A 16,375-nucleotide genomic window follows, 5' to 3' on the forward strand; every position below is an offset into this window, starting at 1 on the left:
ACAGTGGTCAATAGAGAAATACAGATGGCATGTAAAAGGAGATTCCAGTAGCAAATATCTGAGTTCCCACTGAATGTTAGGACTGGACTGGGCTTTCAGAGACCGTGACTTCAAAAACAATTGTTCATCTTCAATTAGTGAGGTCGAGAAAGACTTTGGGGCCATTTCAACACAGAATATAACCTATGAACTAATGAAAGCATGTACACAGCACAGAAGCAGGCAGAAGATGTGGTCATCGACTGTGTCTGGGCTGATGGCGATAGAGGCAAGTCAGGAAAAATGTCAAAACACACACACACACGCACGCACACAAACAATGCTAGAGAAAGAATAGTTTGAAGGCAACGGATTTTTCCTATGAGGACTCATTTTTATAACCATGCAACATTTGTCATCTCTAGGATTCGCATCAAGTTTAAGGCAACTACACCTATGAAAAGAGGAACAGCCCCCATTATCCTAAATTTCCTTTGCTCACAGTGAGGTGTGGTTACATCCAGACCTTATTTCTGGGAATTGCGTAATCTTGGAAAACCTTGGAAAATTGTTTAATTTTTATTATTTAATTTTTAATTTTAATTTTAAAAAATTGTTGAACCCTTCATCTCCCAATCTGCAAATTTAGAAATAATTCTTATAATTCAGAGTTGTAAAAAAAAATAGATAATATAATAATATATGACAGTTTAGGCATTAAATAATGGGGTTCCTCCACCCAACTCCCTGTCATATATATGAACAAAGAAAATATGTACAAATTACATGGGGATTTTTAATCTAAATGCATCCACCTACCTAGTTCCAATTTTAAATTCAACAGTGTCAATTTAATTTCAGAACATTTGCGATCATTATGTTTTTAAACATTGTTCTAACATTTAAATTTGAGAGAGAGAGACAGAGACAGAGGTTCGGGGGGGAGGGGCAGAGAGAAAGGGAGAGACAGAATCCGAAGCAGGCACAAACTGCAAGACATGACCTGAGCCAAAGTCAGACACTCAACCAACTGAGCCACCCAGGAGCCCCTTGTGATCATTATTCTACTTTAATTATATCTAGATTTTCCTTGATTCTAGGTATAGAGATCTAAAGGCCAAATATTTGAAAAGACCCAAGTTCATGACTAGAGAACACAGTAAGCTCATACAGTTCATATCCTGCTTTCAGATTTGGGGGAAGAATTGATATTTTTAAAAATATTCTTCCATTGTAGGTAGGAATTTAAAAATAGTTGACTGAGGGGCGCCTGGGTGGCGCAGTCGGTTAAGCGTCCGACTTCAGCCAGGTCACGATCTCGCGGTCCGTGAGTTCGAGCCCCGCGTCAGGCTCTGGGCTGATGGCTCAGAGCCTGGAGCCTGTTTCCAATTCTGTGTCTCCCTCTCTCTCTGCCCCTCCCCCGTTCATGCTCTGTCTCTCTCTGTCCCAAAAATAAATAAACGTTGAAAAAAAAAAATTAAAAAAAAAAAAAATAGTTGACTGAAGGAGAAAGGAAATTTTGAGTGATGGAAATGTTTTATGTATTTTATATGTTTTACGTGGTGATTACAGGGGTAAATAAACTGTCAAAATTCATCAAACTGAACTCCTAAGATCTTTGAGCTTAGACTCACTAAAATCTGCCCGTAAAAACGCTAAGATTCTGTTTTATGTCAATTGTAGCTTTATAACATTTCTTTTAATCTTTTGTTCAAAATAGAAATCTTCCTTTTCCACAAGTGTTCATATTTTTCCAAAGTAAACTTCATATCAGTAATTTTTCCTTTTTTATTGTCATACTTGTTTTTTTAAAAGATCATTTCTGGGGGCGCCTGGGTGGCGCAGTCGGTTAAGCGTCCAACTTCGGCTCAGGTCATGATCTCACGGTTCGTGGGTTCGAGCCCCCTGTCGGGCTTTGTGCTGACAGCTCAGAGCCTGGAGCCTGTTTCAGATTCTGTGCCTCCCTCTCTCTGCCCCTCCCCCGCTCTGTCTCTTTCTCCTTCAAAAAGAAGCATTAAAAGAAATTTTAAAAAATATCAGGGGCGCCTGGGTGGCGCAGTCGGTTAAGCGTCCGACTTCAGCCAGGTCACGATCTCGCGGTCCGTGAGTTCCAGCCCCGCGTCGGGCTCTGGGCGGATGGCTCGGAGCCTGGAGCCTGTTTCCGATTCTGTGTCTCCCTCTCTCTCTCTGCCCCTCACCCGTTCATGCTCTGTCTCTCTCTGTCCCAAAAATAAATAAAAAAACGTTGAAAAAAAAAAAAAAAGATCGTTTCTGGCACATCTTCTTTCAGTCCATATTGCTAGTGGATTTAGTCACACTGTCTGGGCCTCTTCCCTTCCAGATGATCAGGGACAAAGTTGACAAAACCCAAGGCCAGAACTGACCCTTGGGTGAACCCCTGGTCTCCATGGAACTCTGGTTCTGGCAGAATGAGTCATCACAGTGCTCCCTGTTGTCCACTGATTAGCTTTCGGTCCTCCTAATCAAATAGAAGCTTATTTGATTCCTATAATCGCATCTGGAGAAAGTACACGGACTAGTTTGCTAAAATTCAAATGTATTTCCTAATTTAGAATCAATCGTGGGGAAAAAAAATACTACTGTTCTATACGCATCTTTAGTTCATTTCAATCTTCCCCTACCATGAGTTTTCAGGGGCTTTTCCTCCATTACTGACCCCTCCATTATTTCACGTATGCGAAACAGCTAAAGCAAATTCCCTTGGGCCCAACTGATCTACAAACCAGCAGATCCAGAAAACCAAGGAGGCTTGGTAATTCTTGAAAACATAATATCTATATTCATAGAAAAATTAAAAATCTTGATCAGCAAAAAGAACCATAGTCCCATTAAAAAAAAAAAAAAAAAACCTCATATTTCTGCCACTTAGAAAAAATACCGTTGTTAACGTTGACTTTTTTTTGATATGCAGAGACATTAAAATGTATAATAAAGATGCAGTTTCCTGAAAAGTTTCTCTTAATATGTGGTAAGCATTTTACAGTTTTCTGGTACTTACTTTCAGATGATAATCTGTCTTTATATGTGGATATCTTATTAGCCAATTATCATTTTGTAGGATTTTTAATACTTTCCTGTTGTTTGTTATCATGGACGTTCAAAGTGTATTAAAATGGCTTTCAATAATATAATAAATACCTTTGAATATTCATCAAACTCTTTTTTTTTATTTTTAAATTTTTTTCAGATTATTTCCTAAGGATGAATCCTAGAAGTAGAATTGCTGAGGGTTGACATATATTGATGGCTTCTTTTCTCTGTTATCTATTAACGTGTTCTGTTTTGGTATGTAACTCTACTTTGGTATGGAACACTACCTCTCTATGCAGCTACTGCATCATTCTTTTGTTCCCCTTTCAGGCAAAAATAACCCAAAGTTTTTGATATTCACTATCTCCAGTTCTGCTCCGCCTTTTCTCTCTTATAACCATTCCATTCAAGCTTTGCCCCAGCCACCCCACCAAAACTGCTCTTGTCCAAATAACCAATGGCACCCTTTCCCCACAACCCATTTTGTTAAATCCAGTAGTAAGTCTCATCCATCACCTTACTTGGTTCCACAGTAGCTTTTGAGACAGAGGATCATTCCCTCTTTCTAGAAACAGAAATGTCTTCCCTTGGATTCCAGGATACCAGACATTCTTGGCTTCTCTTACACCTGACTGGCCACTCCCTTTGTCTCCCCATCCTACTGATCTTAATTCTTTTGGTGAGCTCATCAAGTCTTGTAGTTTTAAATACCAACTCCCTGACAATGGGTTCCAACTATTGTCTGTGGTCTAGTCCTCAATCCTGAATTCAAATTCAAATACCCAAATTCCCACACATTGCAAACCTAGCATGTCCAAACTCAGTTCTGAATCTTTATTCCTCTCGTGTAAAACCAAAACCAAACAACCTGCCCCATCCAGCGGTCATCCTTCCTGTTGCTCGAGCCTAAAACAGAATGCTCCTTGGTTTCTTTTCCCCCATTTTGCATCACTTTCAGTTCTTTCAGAAATCTTGTTGGGTCTATTCCTAAAAATCTATCTAGAACATCATCACCTCCACTGTTACTACTCTGGTCCAGTATTTCTTCCCTGGATTATTACAAGAGCCCCTAGCTGGCCTCCCTGCTTTTATCCTAATTCCTACACCTATTTCAAACACAGATGAGCCTGAGTTATCCTTTTAAAATAGAAGTCAGATCTTGTCACTCCTCTGCTCAAAATGCTACGTGACCTCTCCATTTTTCTTAGAGTAAAAGTCAAAATTCTTACAATGCTCTATAAATTCTACACTCTATGCTGTCCTAACACCTCCCACATATTCTCTCTCTCTCTCTCTCTCTCTCTCTCCTTGTCTCCTGCTTTTTTCCTAGCTCCAGCCACCCTGAACTTCTAGTCATTCTGAGAACTTACCAGGCATGTATCTGCCTCAGGACCTTTGCACTAGCTATTCCCTTGGTCTGTAATGCTTTTCTGATAACTTCATGGCTGAATCCCTTGCATCCTTCAGCTTTCTGTGCAAATATCACTTGCCCGGAGGTCCTAGTTGACTTCCCCTTTTAAAAGCCCCCCTTGGGGCGCCTGGGTGGCGCAGTCGGTTAAGCGTCCGACTTCAGCCAGGTCACGATCTCACGGTCCGTGAGTTCGAGCCCCGCGTCGGGCTCTGGGCTGATGGCTCGGAGCCTGGAGCCTGTTTCCGATTCTGTGTCTCCCTCTCTCTCTGCCCCTCCCCCGTTCATGCTCTGTCCCTGTCTGTCCCATAAATAAATAAAAACGTTGAAAAAAAAATTAAAAAAAATAAAATAAAATAAAAAATAAAAGCCCCCCTTGTTCCGCATTTACTTTGCTCCTCTTCTTTTCCTCCAGAGCATTTATCACCTTCTGATATATACATTTTACTTGTGTGATTTGTTTCTCTTGGTCCCCAAAAATGTATCCATAAAAGCAGGAATCTCTACCGGATTCATTCAATGCCGGAGGAAGGTCAACATTTCAGATGCATACGTAATGTTTTTGATCCAGATTTCCACTTTGCTTCTCCAGAAATGAAAGTATTTACGCAATAAGGTAGAGAAGGAGTTGAGGACATAGTCCTGGCAAAGCCACAGACACGCAAAATAGCAAATAATAAATAAACAAACAGGTCAGGTGTTTTGGATTTAACAGCGTGGGGAGGCAGGATTGGCTGCAAATAGGAATGCATCAGCTGAACAAGGCAATTATGTAACTAAGAGCACAAAATCAACTTACTCCATGAGAAGAAATAAAAGGATGAAGTGACAAAGGAGTTCCACACTAAGATACTGATGTGGGCCCTGGGAAACTTCGTGAAAACTTTTACCACAGATAAGTTTGGCAAAGAGCCAGACTTCATCAAGGAGGACAGCTGTCTTTGGAAGAGTAAGGAAAACTAGGGCTCCTCCTAAGAAAATTGGATCTATCTAAAACTGTATTGAGTTTACCACCTCACCCCAGAAACCTATTCATAGGCCACCATGAGCCAATGTTGGAGAATCCTAATTAACAAAAAACAATAGGGGCACCTGGTGGCTCAGTTGGTTAAGTATCCGACTTCAGCTAAGGTCATGATCTAGTAGTTCGTGGGTTGGAGCCCCGCACCCAGCCCTCCTCTGTAGGAGCGGAGTTGCTTTGGAGCCTCTGTCTGTCTCTCTCTCTCTCTCTCTCCCTCTGCCCCTCCCACGTATGGGCTCTTTCTCTCTCTCTCTCAAAAATAAACATTAACAAAAAATTTTTAAGAAAAAAATAGTAATCATAGTTAAGAAATACTATTTCAGGGACGCCTGGGTGGCTCAGTCAGTTAAGTGTCCAACTCTTGGTTTTGGCTCAAGTTATGATCTCAGGGTTCATGGGTTCAAGCCCCTAGTTGGGCTCTGCACTAACAGCATGGAGCCTGCTTGGGATTCTCTCTCTCTTTCTCTGCTCCTCCCCTGCTCATGCGCGTGTGTGTGTGTGCGCGTGTGCACACACACTCTCAAAATAAATAAATAAACTTTTTAAAAAAGAGATACTATTTCAGCATCATGACAGTTGCTTGGATGGAAATGATGCTTAGGTCAGGGTGTGGGTAGTTGCAATACTGAATTGCAGTATTTTGAATAAATATTTGAAACTGACGTTTACTCTGCTAAAAGAAAGAGAATCCAACCACCACGTCTTAAGCGTTCAATTCTCCATAAACACGTAGAATTAAACATCCTAAGGTTACCTCCATGAATGCTCAAATTGAAAGTTTTTTTTTATTTTAAGCTTGGTATAATTTTATAAAGTTCCCAAGATAATCAAAAGAAATACTATTTAAGTATCGGTAATTTTTTTTTAACCAAAACCAGAAAATATTTCTTCCAAACAATCTGAGCTATTGTGTGTCTGGCTTCTGTACAACTTTGTCATTAACATCCTTCATCTAAATAATTCACTAAAATGTTATAAAGGAGTCCTGCTTCTCTACCGAATACCCCTTCTCTCTGTGTCACAGAACACGGAAATAATTAAAGGAAATTCCGCTTGGGTAGTTTTACTGTAACAATGCTAATGCAGAGACGTCCTCTGTCCAAAATCTATTTCACGTCTGACATCTGATGCCAATCCTTACCGTGAGAAAGGCCACGAAAACAAATGCGGAGGCACTGAATTTAAACACAGTCAGTCCTGGGAGGTCTCTCTGATTGGTTTCTCCTCCTGGTTGCCACTCGTCAAAGAACGAATTTACCAACAGCCATCAGCCGAGCACATCCAAGCTGGATGGAGGCCGCGTGCAGGCAGTGTTGTTGAAATCTGGGCAGCGAGGTAGAAGGGTGGCCGGTGCGTCAGTCGGATGCAAACCTGCGGGGACTGATGGCCAGCAGCTGGAGGAAGTATGGACACGCTGGCAGGGGGACACATGAGTGGTTAACTAGCGAATCAAGCCTACCTCTCCCGGAAACCCAGCTGCAGGTCTGTACCCATGACTTAAGCCTTTTCTTCCCCCCAAAGGATCCTGGTCAGTTTTAAAGCCAGCAATGCCTGTATCCGTAGGATCTTGAAACTTAGTGGCCTCATTTTATTCCCTGGGGATGACAGAAAGCTGACTTCACGGACTGGCATGGTCTGGGGAAGTAACGTGAAAGTTGCCCGTCTTTTGACAATGACGAATTCAAGTGAAACTTGCCACAGAGATGTTCCAAGAACACGTGATGGGTCAGACTTCTCCCAGAAATAACCTGAGGGCAGGAGAGGGGACAACAGAGTTGTGGACCTTGGTTTTAGGACTTTGTTCTTTACACAGGAAGCGATGTCTGCTTACACAAAAACAAGAGGCCCCCCTGCGGCTCTCTGGCGGTGTCAGGAGGGGACAGTGTTGCTCCGAGAGTCAGAAGAAGCCACAGATCTTACCTCAGGGAGGGCAGCGGGGGGGTCAGGCAGGCTTTTGTCTCTAAGAAACACCAGCGGCTTGGCTTTGCCTGGGAAGTCACCAAAGAAGCCTCAACCTGAGGCAGCACTAGGGAAAAATATTTGTAGAAACCTAAGGACTCAAATAATGTTATCATCAGGAGGGAAGCGAGGGATACTGCGGTCCCCAGAACAAAAGAGGGAAACCAATCTATTTTCTTCTCGTCTGGAACATCAGCTGAGGAGACTGGTGTCTAAGTCCTCCCAAACTACCTCTTCCAGAAAGAAATTTTAGATGTCTTTTATATATACTCACGTATATATTTATATTTACATTTTACGTTTATAATTGCATATATACTTATGCTTGTATATCCTTCAACAGTTACACTTTTGACTGAATATTTTTAGAGACGTTCCCTGAATAACAAAATTCTTGGATCAATAGACACATCAGAGAAATATTAAAAGAAACAACTTTGAGGGAAGTTAACAAACTAGAACATTTGACTAAAAAAGCAGACATCCGTGGGGCGCCTGGGAGGCTCAGCCAGTAAAGCGTCTGACTTTGGCTCAGGTCATGAGCTCAAGGGTCCCTGACTTTGAGCCCTGTGTTGGGCTCCGAGCTGACAGCTCAGAGCCTGGAACCTGCTTGGGATTCTGTGTCTCCCTCTCTCTCTGCCCCTCCCCCTCTCACACTCTCTCTCTCCCTCTCTGTCAAAAATGAATAAACATTTAAAAAAAATTGTTTTAAAGTAGGCACCCTTTTTGCATTAAAAAAAAAAATCCAAAACAATTTGAACCAATACACCAAGAATTAGTGAAAGAGAAAATTAAGGATATCATACATTTGTTCCGTATCTCTGTGCTTCTCTTAGCTAGAAAAGGAGTTCTTTATGTCAAGAAATTGTCCTAATTTGCCATCTTAGATAAATCTTTTAGTGCCACTTTATATTTGGATACATTTGACTCAACCAGTGGAAGCACTGATTACAGGAAGGGACTATGTCCTTTCCCTTTCCAAAATTCTGCAACTAATTGCAAACTAATTGTAAAATACCATAAATGGCATAGTTGTAAACAATAGTGTCTATCACACAAAACCTTTTAAATAGAACATTAAGTATCTTTATATTCTATACATATTGAACTTAGAGAGTGTAATAGAGTATTTAAAATTTGATGGCCCCAACTGTTTAGAAACTATTATCATTCATATAATTGATGGAGAATGAAGAAAATCGAGTTATGCAAGAACAGTCCAAGTTTATCAAGGTTGAAGAGTAATTGTTTTAAGCACCAAAAGTGACAACAGTTTTAACCTTTTTATTGATTCGTCTAGAGAAAAAAAAATCTCAACATAGTTAAATTGCTTTTGACTCCAACTTGTTTTTTACTCGTGGTAGTAAATTTATATTTATGAGTTCATCTATTCTTATAGCTTTTGTAATCAAAGTCGTATTATATCACAACAGATTTTAAGTTAGCAGTTTTGATAAATTAGATTATGCGTAAGAAAAAAGAACCCATAATTTAGAAATATAACAATCACATACATAAAATATATTACTAAAATATTTTTTTCTGAAAAGATACAGTCATTATAATATAAACATAGTAATGCTAGGTTTTTTAATGTTCACTATATTTTCTAACCTTAGCAATACATTTCTAGACTTCTGTTTATCTTTAGTATTTTATTTTCTAGTAAATTTGACCATGTGAGTCCCTGAGATATAAATAAATATTTATTATTCACCAAGTGCTTTACACACATTGATTCATTAAATTCTCATGCCAACCGTCCAAAAAAGATGTTACCATTTCCACTTCACAGAGAAGGAAACCCAGACCCATAGGGGACAAATAAATGGTCCAAGGTCACTCAGGTATTAGAAAGTCCTACTAGAGTTCAAAGCCAGGGCTATCACACTCCAAAACAAAAACAAAAACAAAACTTTTAATTTTTATGCACTTTAACCTAAAATACCTGAACTTACATCTTACCAAGAACAAACTATCTGGCAATATAAATATTAAATAAACTATCTAATTTTGTACCAAAATAACACACATAATTGCAAATTCTTTAGGATACAAAAAAGATTATACAACACTAGATGAGCCAGCGTCTTAAGAGGTCATGGTCAGCAAAATAGTTGTTCTCACCTGCAAAATCAAGGAAAGACCCTCAACTCTCATAGTTTTATTATCATCAAAAGACATGGGGTATCAGAATGGATAAAAACACAAGATTCATTCATATGTGACCTACAAGAGACTCATTTTAGACATAAAGACACCTGCAGATCGAAAGTGAGGGCCGGGAGGGGCACCTGGGTGGCTCAGTCAGTTAAGCATTGACTTCAGCTCAGGTCATGATCTCGTGGTTCCTGAGTTTGAGCCCCACATCAGGCTCTGTGCTAAAAGCTCAGAGCCTGGAGCTTGCTTCAGATTCTGTGTCTCCTTCTCTCTCTGCCCCTTCCCCACTCATATTCTCTCTCTCTCAAAAATAAACAAACATAGAAAGAAAGAAAAAAAAGAAAGAAAGAAAGAGGATAGAGAACCATCCATCATGCTAACGGACGTTATAATTTGTTTTAAATAAGAAGATAAAGAGTTTAGTATTTTGCTTGTTTGTTTGAAACACAATATAAGGCTTTAATTTTTTTTCTTCTGTAATAGTGGATACAAACATTACATTTGGTGCTGTATGAGTTTTATAACAGAGAGGTTTTTTTGTTGTTTTTTTTTTTAATACCTCACTACTTCTTAGCAGCTTTACTGAAAGCAGTGTGTATGCAATTTGGAACAGTATTTTTTATATTGCTTTTGTACCTTGCTGTTGAAGCATCATTTCATGGCTCTTATTTACTCCCTCAAGAACCATCATTACCTTGTGAGCTAATAGTGTAAAAGCAATACCTTCTAGGTTGCTTAAGAATTTATCTGCAATTTTTTTTAACCAGTGAACTTTCAAGAATATTTAATTTCATGTTTCCACTGAAGTTTGGCTGTGAGACGGGAAGCCCTGCAGAGGATTACTATCATAATAGCAAAGCACCAAATATGCTTACACTTCAAAGATTTTACTCTAAGAAAATAACCAGACAATTAGTGTTTATACCAGACAGAGCTCACAAATAACTGCTATCTCAACGTACAGACACTGCAGAAATCCTCTCATGTCTAGCTTAATAACATCCTAGAGTAGGTAGGGTATTTAGGGGGTGGGGAGGTTGTTTGTTTTCTATAGGATTATAAGATTCATTAGACTTAATTGCTCAATTCAGGCTTTTTTCCCCTTTGAACAGATATAAACCAGCATGTTGCATGAATTTCAGCATGTGGCAGGAATTTGGCTGCAAATTAGTTGCTACACAGTCACTTAGAGAAATTTTAGGCTACAATATGATATAATTCTTTTTCTTTAAAGAATTCAAAGTTTCCATATTGATGCTACAAATATCGCAAAAACAAATGGAAGGAATTTTAAAATCTCATGCATCATAAACATTAGCTATTAACTCAGATTTCAAATACTCTTTTTTAATTTTTTTTATTTACTTTTGAGAGAGAGAGAGAGTGAGAGAGAGAGAGAGCGTGAGCAGAGGAAGGGGCAGAGAAAGAGGGAGACACAGAATTCCAAGCAGGCTCCAGGCACAGAGCCCCACGTGGGGTTCGAACCCTGGAACCACCAGATCATGACCTGAGCTGAAGTCAGATGCGTAAAGGCCTGAGACAGCCAGCCAGCCAGCCACCCCCTCAAATATTCTTTATTCGTGACATGAACACATAACGATGTCAGAATTCAGGCCAGCATTAAAGAATTTAAGTTCCATATGGTCCTTTCTGTGGCAATACATCATTGGGCTAGTTCTAAATTAAGTAAGTGCATAAATAGTTAAGAGCAGCCATTCAAAGAATGAGGGGTGGACGTACCGACTAAAACCTACTCTCCTACTGTAATATGAAATACCGTAGGATACCATCAACGTATATTTTTGACATCCGCATTCCTACTTCATCATACAAATTTGCTTTATTTCCTGCGGGCTCCAGCTCATTGGCATAAAGACATGACGACAGTGATTCTGAGAGTGGGGATGCTGCTGAGAATAAAAAGGAAAGAGAGTCTCCTTTCCTCTCCTCCTAACCCGGCTCTGTTCCCTCACTGCAGGGCACCCAGAAGGTAAGTTCCGCGAAAGACGACGTGGAGCCCTTCCTGTGCATCCTTCTTCCAGCGACCATCCTGCTCTTCCTGGCCTTTCTGCTGCTGTTCCTGTACCGCCACTGCAAGGCCGCTAGGCCCCGGGGGCAGGTGTTCAGCATCGACCTCCCAGAGCACCCCCCCTCGGCGGGAGAGGTCACGGACTTCCGGCCCGGCCTCCCCTGCAGCGGCGAGCCTGGCTTCCCTTACTCCCCGCTGCCCCGGGAGGCGGCCCTCCTCCCAGCGTGCTCACCACCCTCCTACGAAGAGGCCACCAGGACCCGCCCTGGGGCAGGGACTCTGGATGCAGGCCTGCGGCGTCAGGAGGGGTCACCTGGCCCGGAGGAGCAACTATAAACTGCTCTCGGGAACTATTTCAAGCTAACAGAGAGCGCCCCCCACCCTGCCACTCCCCGGGGAAGGGAGCGGTAGGGGGGTTCCAGACCTTCCCTGCACTTCCCTGGCAGGCTCCAGCATGAATCAGGCGCTTCAGGCTGGGGGTGAAGCCTGACAAATGTCAATCTGGTTAGCCATTGTCACGCTCCGTAGGGAAAATTTCTCCTAAACGTGTAACAGCCCTGAGAAAAATAGGAAAGTGCTACAGGAGTTGAGAAAAAACTAGGATTATTAGTCAGCCTAGGAAGTAGGTCTGAAGGAAAAGAAAAACATCGATCAGCCACAGGAGCCTGCTTTTGCCACCAAATAAAATGTGTCTGCCTACACGCGTTTTTCAGGGTTTTATGGTCTCACTAGTGAGTTCTAGAAGGAAAACCTCTCTAGAGCTGCAGGGGCCAATTGTGCAAACAATGGTAAAGTAGGTTTCAGTATTAAGAATGAAAGTGGAGACATTTGCAAACACTTTAGTTAAAAAAGATAGTAATAATAAAGCTCTCTGGAATTCTCTCCTGCCCGGTGTAGCTCTTGCTTACTTGTGTTCTGATCCGTCTCCTAGCGCAGGAAAAGGAGGAGGCTGTTGTGTGGGAACGTCTCACGCTAGAACGTCGTGGTTGTCAGCGCTGTGGCGGGACAGGACAGAGTTGCTGCTTTCACACATCATCTTAGGGACAGTATGGCTGAATACGGCCTTCCCCAAATAGAGTAAGAGAGTAGATGTTGGTTTAACGTTGGAAAGTAAAGGTCCAAATTTTGGGTCCCATGGTAAGAAGACATAGATTAGTTCTAACAGGGACCTCGTGAATCATACGGTCCAAACTCTTGCCTTACAGATATCAAAACTAGAACGCGGGGAGGTTAGGAAACGTGTCTGGGGCTAAAGACCTCATAAAAGAGCTTGGGTGAGAAGCCGCTGTGCCCTGGGCTAGCGCACCCGATTTTCTAGGACAATTGCTAATGTGGAATTTCGGGTCGTGCTCTTGGCTGGGCACGAAGGCTCCCAACAGGAGAAGCCCAGCTGAGTTTGGAATGGATATAGATCTCCCTCCAGGATTTTCAAATGGGGAGGTAGAGGTGGGTCATGTACCACTTGGGATGCTTATCAGAATACCCGTGGAGGTGGTGGAGGTCACAGGAGGGCAACATCGATGATTCTAAAACTCTTAATTTGACACAATTTTCTTGGTACCACTATTTTTTGTTGCTTTCACAATACAAAAGCCAGGCAACACTCCAGTGGTTAAAAATGAACAAAATGATTTTTTTTTTTTTTTTACTTTTTTTTACGTGAACATTTTGGTGCTATATATGCAATGTGGTGTGGTTTTAGGAGGATGACAAAGGAAACCCGAACAGGATGCATTTCTTTCTAAGTATAACCTGATGGAAATTATAATAGCATCTCTGAGGACTGATGTAAAATATAAGCGATTTGAGTGAAGATCAATAAAATTTCTCTCAGGAAAATTATACTGCACGATGCCCTGATGGTCTTTAAGGGAAGTAAATAAAACAAATGGAAAAGAGAAGCCCAGGAGACAGCCTTCTTCAGATTTTTGTTTGTTTGTTTGTTTTACGGTGATCTCAGTTCCTCTACCAGGGACTGATTTGGTCTTTAGGACATAAGGGGAGATCTATGCAGGGGAGGGCTGTTCTAGAAAAGGTTGCCTCCTCTTAAAAAAAAAAAAATAATAATAATACAGGGAAGGAAACACTAGGCCTCTTTGCTGGGTGTTGATGTGTCTGCATGTGATGGCTGGAGCTATGATGGCCATCCTGTAACCATGAGGCAAGATACCAGCCATGACTGGTACTGAGGATAGTAGAGTAGAAAGAAGGGTTGATGACATTGTAGAGGAGCTGAATTAGCCTTTCAACAGTCTATATTTTAATGAGAGAATGTCTTTCCTACTCTTTTAAGTCATTTAGACCAGGTTGGTACTGGTAGACAAAAACATCCGAACTGCTCCAATTTCTAAGGCTATTAAGGAAATGTATGGCCATGTTTCAAAAGGTCCTGATAAGACCTATTTAAAAGAAGTAGTCAATGATAGGATTCCCTTACAACGTGATCAGTGATCTGAGAAAGAAAGATTTTCTCTTATGGAACCAAACTGAAGCAATAAACTATTAACCAGAGGTTGCCTAACTACAGCCCATAAGCCAGATCCTGCTTGCAACCTGTTACCATGTCTTGGAGACAAGAATGGGTTTTACATTTTTATTCTTTTTTAATTTTTTAATGTTTATTTATTTTTGAGGGAGGGAGAGAGAGAGAGAGACAGAGAGCACGAGCAGGGAAGGGGCAGAGAGAGAGGGAGACCCAGAATCCGAAGCAGGCTCCAGGCTCTGGGCTGTCGGCACAGAGCCCGATGCAGGTTTCCAACTCACGAGCTGCGAGATCATGACCTGAGCCCAAGTCGAACGCCTAACTGAGCCACCCAGGCACCCCAAAATTTTTAAATAGTTGAAAAAAAAACAGCAAAAGAAGAAGGATTTTGTGACACATGACATTATATGAGTTCAAATTTTGGTGTCTAGAAATAGTTATTGGAACACAAGCTATTGCCACTTGCCTGTGGCTGCTACGTCAGACTAGAGTGATTGCAACAGAGACTATAATGCCCTTCAAAGCCTAAAATATTTACTATCTGGTCCTTTAAAGAAACAGCATGCTGACCCCTGCGAGGGACCAATGGATTTCAACCCTGGTTGCATGGTAGGATTACTTGAACTTTTAGCAATGCCAATACCAGCACCTACCTAGACCAACTAAACTGAAACAGAGCCGGTGATTCTGATATAAAAGCAAGGCTGAGGGGCGCCTGAGTGGCTCAGTCGGTTAAGCAGCTGACTTTAGCTCAGGTCACGATCTCGCGGTGAGTTCGAGCCCCGCATCGGGCTCTGTGCTGACAGCTCAGAGCCTGGAGCCTGTTTCAGATTCTGTGTCTCCCTCTCTCTGACCCTCCCCCATTCATGCTCTGTCTCTGTCTCAAAAATAAATAAATGTCTAAAAAAAAAAAAAAGCAAGGCTGAAAGCGATGAAGTAATGTGAGTAGGCCACAAAATACAGGTGAGCTTCAATGTGGATGGATGTAAGGTTACAGGCTGAGAGAAAACCAGGTCTGTGAATCTAGCTCTGAGCCATCACTTAGTACCCAACCTTTTCTGTACCCTCTGGAGGCCATCAGCCTAATATGCAGCTGTAGCCAATTCAATTCACGAAGCAGGCTTTGCAAGCAGACTATGAAAGACAACAGGGTAAACAGTCCGTCCTTGCTTAAATGTTGACCCGCCTGGAAAACACGGGTGGGGCTGTCCCCACAGACAGAGTGGAGCTGAAGAGAATCCACAAAGGAAAAAACCGATTGTTGACAACCAAGAACTAGTTGGGGGAAGAAGTGTGGCCAGAAAAGGTAAACAGTGACTGGAATGTGGCCATTTTCACCAGATTCTGCACTAGCCCAGAAAATATTGGCAAGGCATCATTTTATAAGAAGGAAAGGAGTCTAGGGTCTGGCACGTCAAGAGCCCGGAAGCCAACACTCCATCCCAACCGCAAGGAAAAGCTGAACTGAAGAATCCACACTTCTTGGATCCGTCAGAGAACTAAGGTCACAGGACAAACCACTGCCCCCAAACTGAGAGAAACAGGCAGAAACAGAAAATCACCACTTACAGGAGCGGAAATCCGTGAGCAAAAATCTCCTCAGGAACCGGTGTGGGTGTAGGGAGACCTGAACTGTGATGGACAGATGGCTGGAGGCTCAGGGTGATTAAATCTAAGAATCACAAACTCCAGAGGGGGCCCCCACACTTCGTGAGTTTGCCTCTAGGAGCCTTGCCCGGTTCTCGAGTGAAGGTCTGAGGACAATCCCCTCCTGCTTCTGGGAGGGGGAGAAGGGAAGGGAACCATTTTGAAATAGCCGGAGGGCTCCGGTCTTCACAAATGCTCCCGTCAGATGAAGGCTGAGGCCCTTTTACCCTGGCTTAATTGGCTGGGCTTCATGAGAGCCTAGTTAACCTGGGGAAAGGGAAATTCCCAGCCCCACCTGTTGGAGCCTTACACCAGGGAAGGAAAATACCCAACTGCAGCCCTTCTGGCCATCTTGTTCTACTCAAGGGAGTGAAGGAAAAGGGAGAGGCACTTGTGAAGTTCACAGCCCAGCGAAGCAGGCTCACTAAAAAAGGCTGAGACCTAGGGGCACCTGGATGGCTCAGTCAGTTAAGCAGCTCAGGCCATGATCTCGGGGTTCATGGTTTGAGCCCCACGTTGGGCTCCGTGATGACAGCTCAGAACCTGGAGCCTGATTCAGATTCTCTGTCTTCCTTTCTCTCTGTCCCTCCCCTGCTCGTACTCTGTCCCTCTCAAAGGTGAATAAACATTAAACAAAGA

General features: G+C 42.1%; 1 protein-coding gene across 1 annotated transcript; it reads left to right on the forward strand.

The window, feature by feature from the left end:
• The first annotated feature begins 6,806 nt into the window (after positions 1-6,806).
• SMIM28 (small integral membrane protein 28) lies at positions 6,807-11,943 on the forward strand. Its single transcript, XM_086705962.1, has 2 exons — positions 6,807-6,941; positions 11,557-11,943. Exons 1-2 carry the CDS (start codon positions 6,843-6,845, stop codon positions 11,941-11,943), a joined length of 486 nt encoding a protein of 161 aa, XP_086562088.1. The 5' UTR covers positions 6,807-6,842.
• The last annotated feature ends 4,432 nt before the right edge of the window (positions 11,944-16,375 follow it).

Source organism: Puma concolor, chromosome B2, assembly GCF_028749965.1.
Source record: "Puma concolor isolate L17-30 chromosome B2, mPumCon1.1.hap2, whole genome shotgun sequence".
NCBI classification, from domain to species: Eukaryota; Metazoa; Chordata; class Mammalia; order Carnivora; family Felidae; genus Puma; species Puma concolor.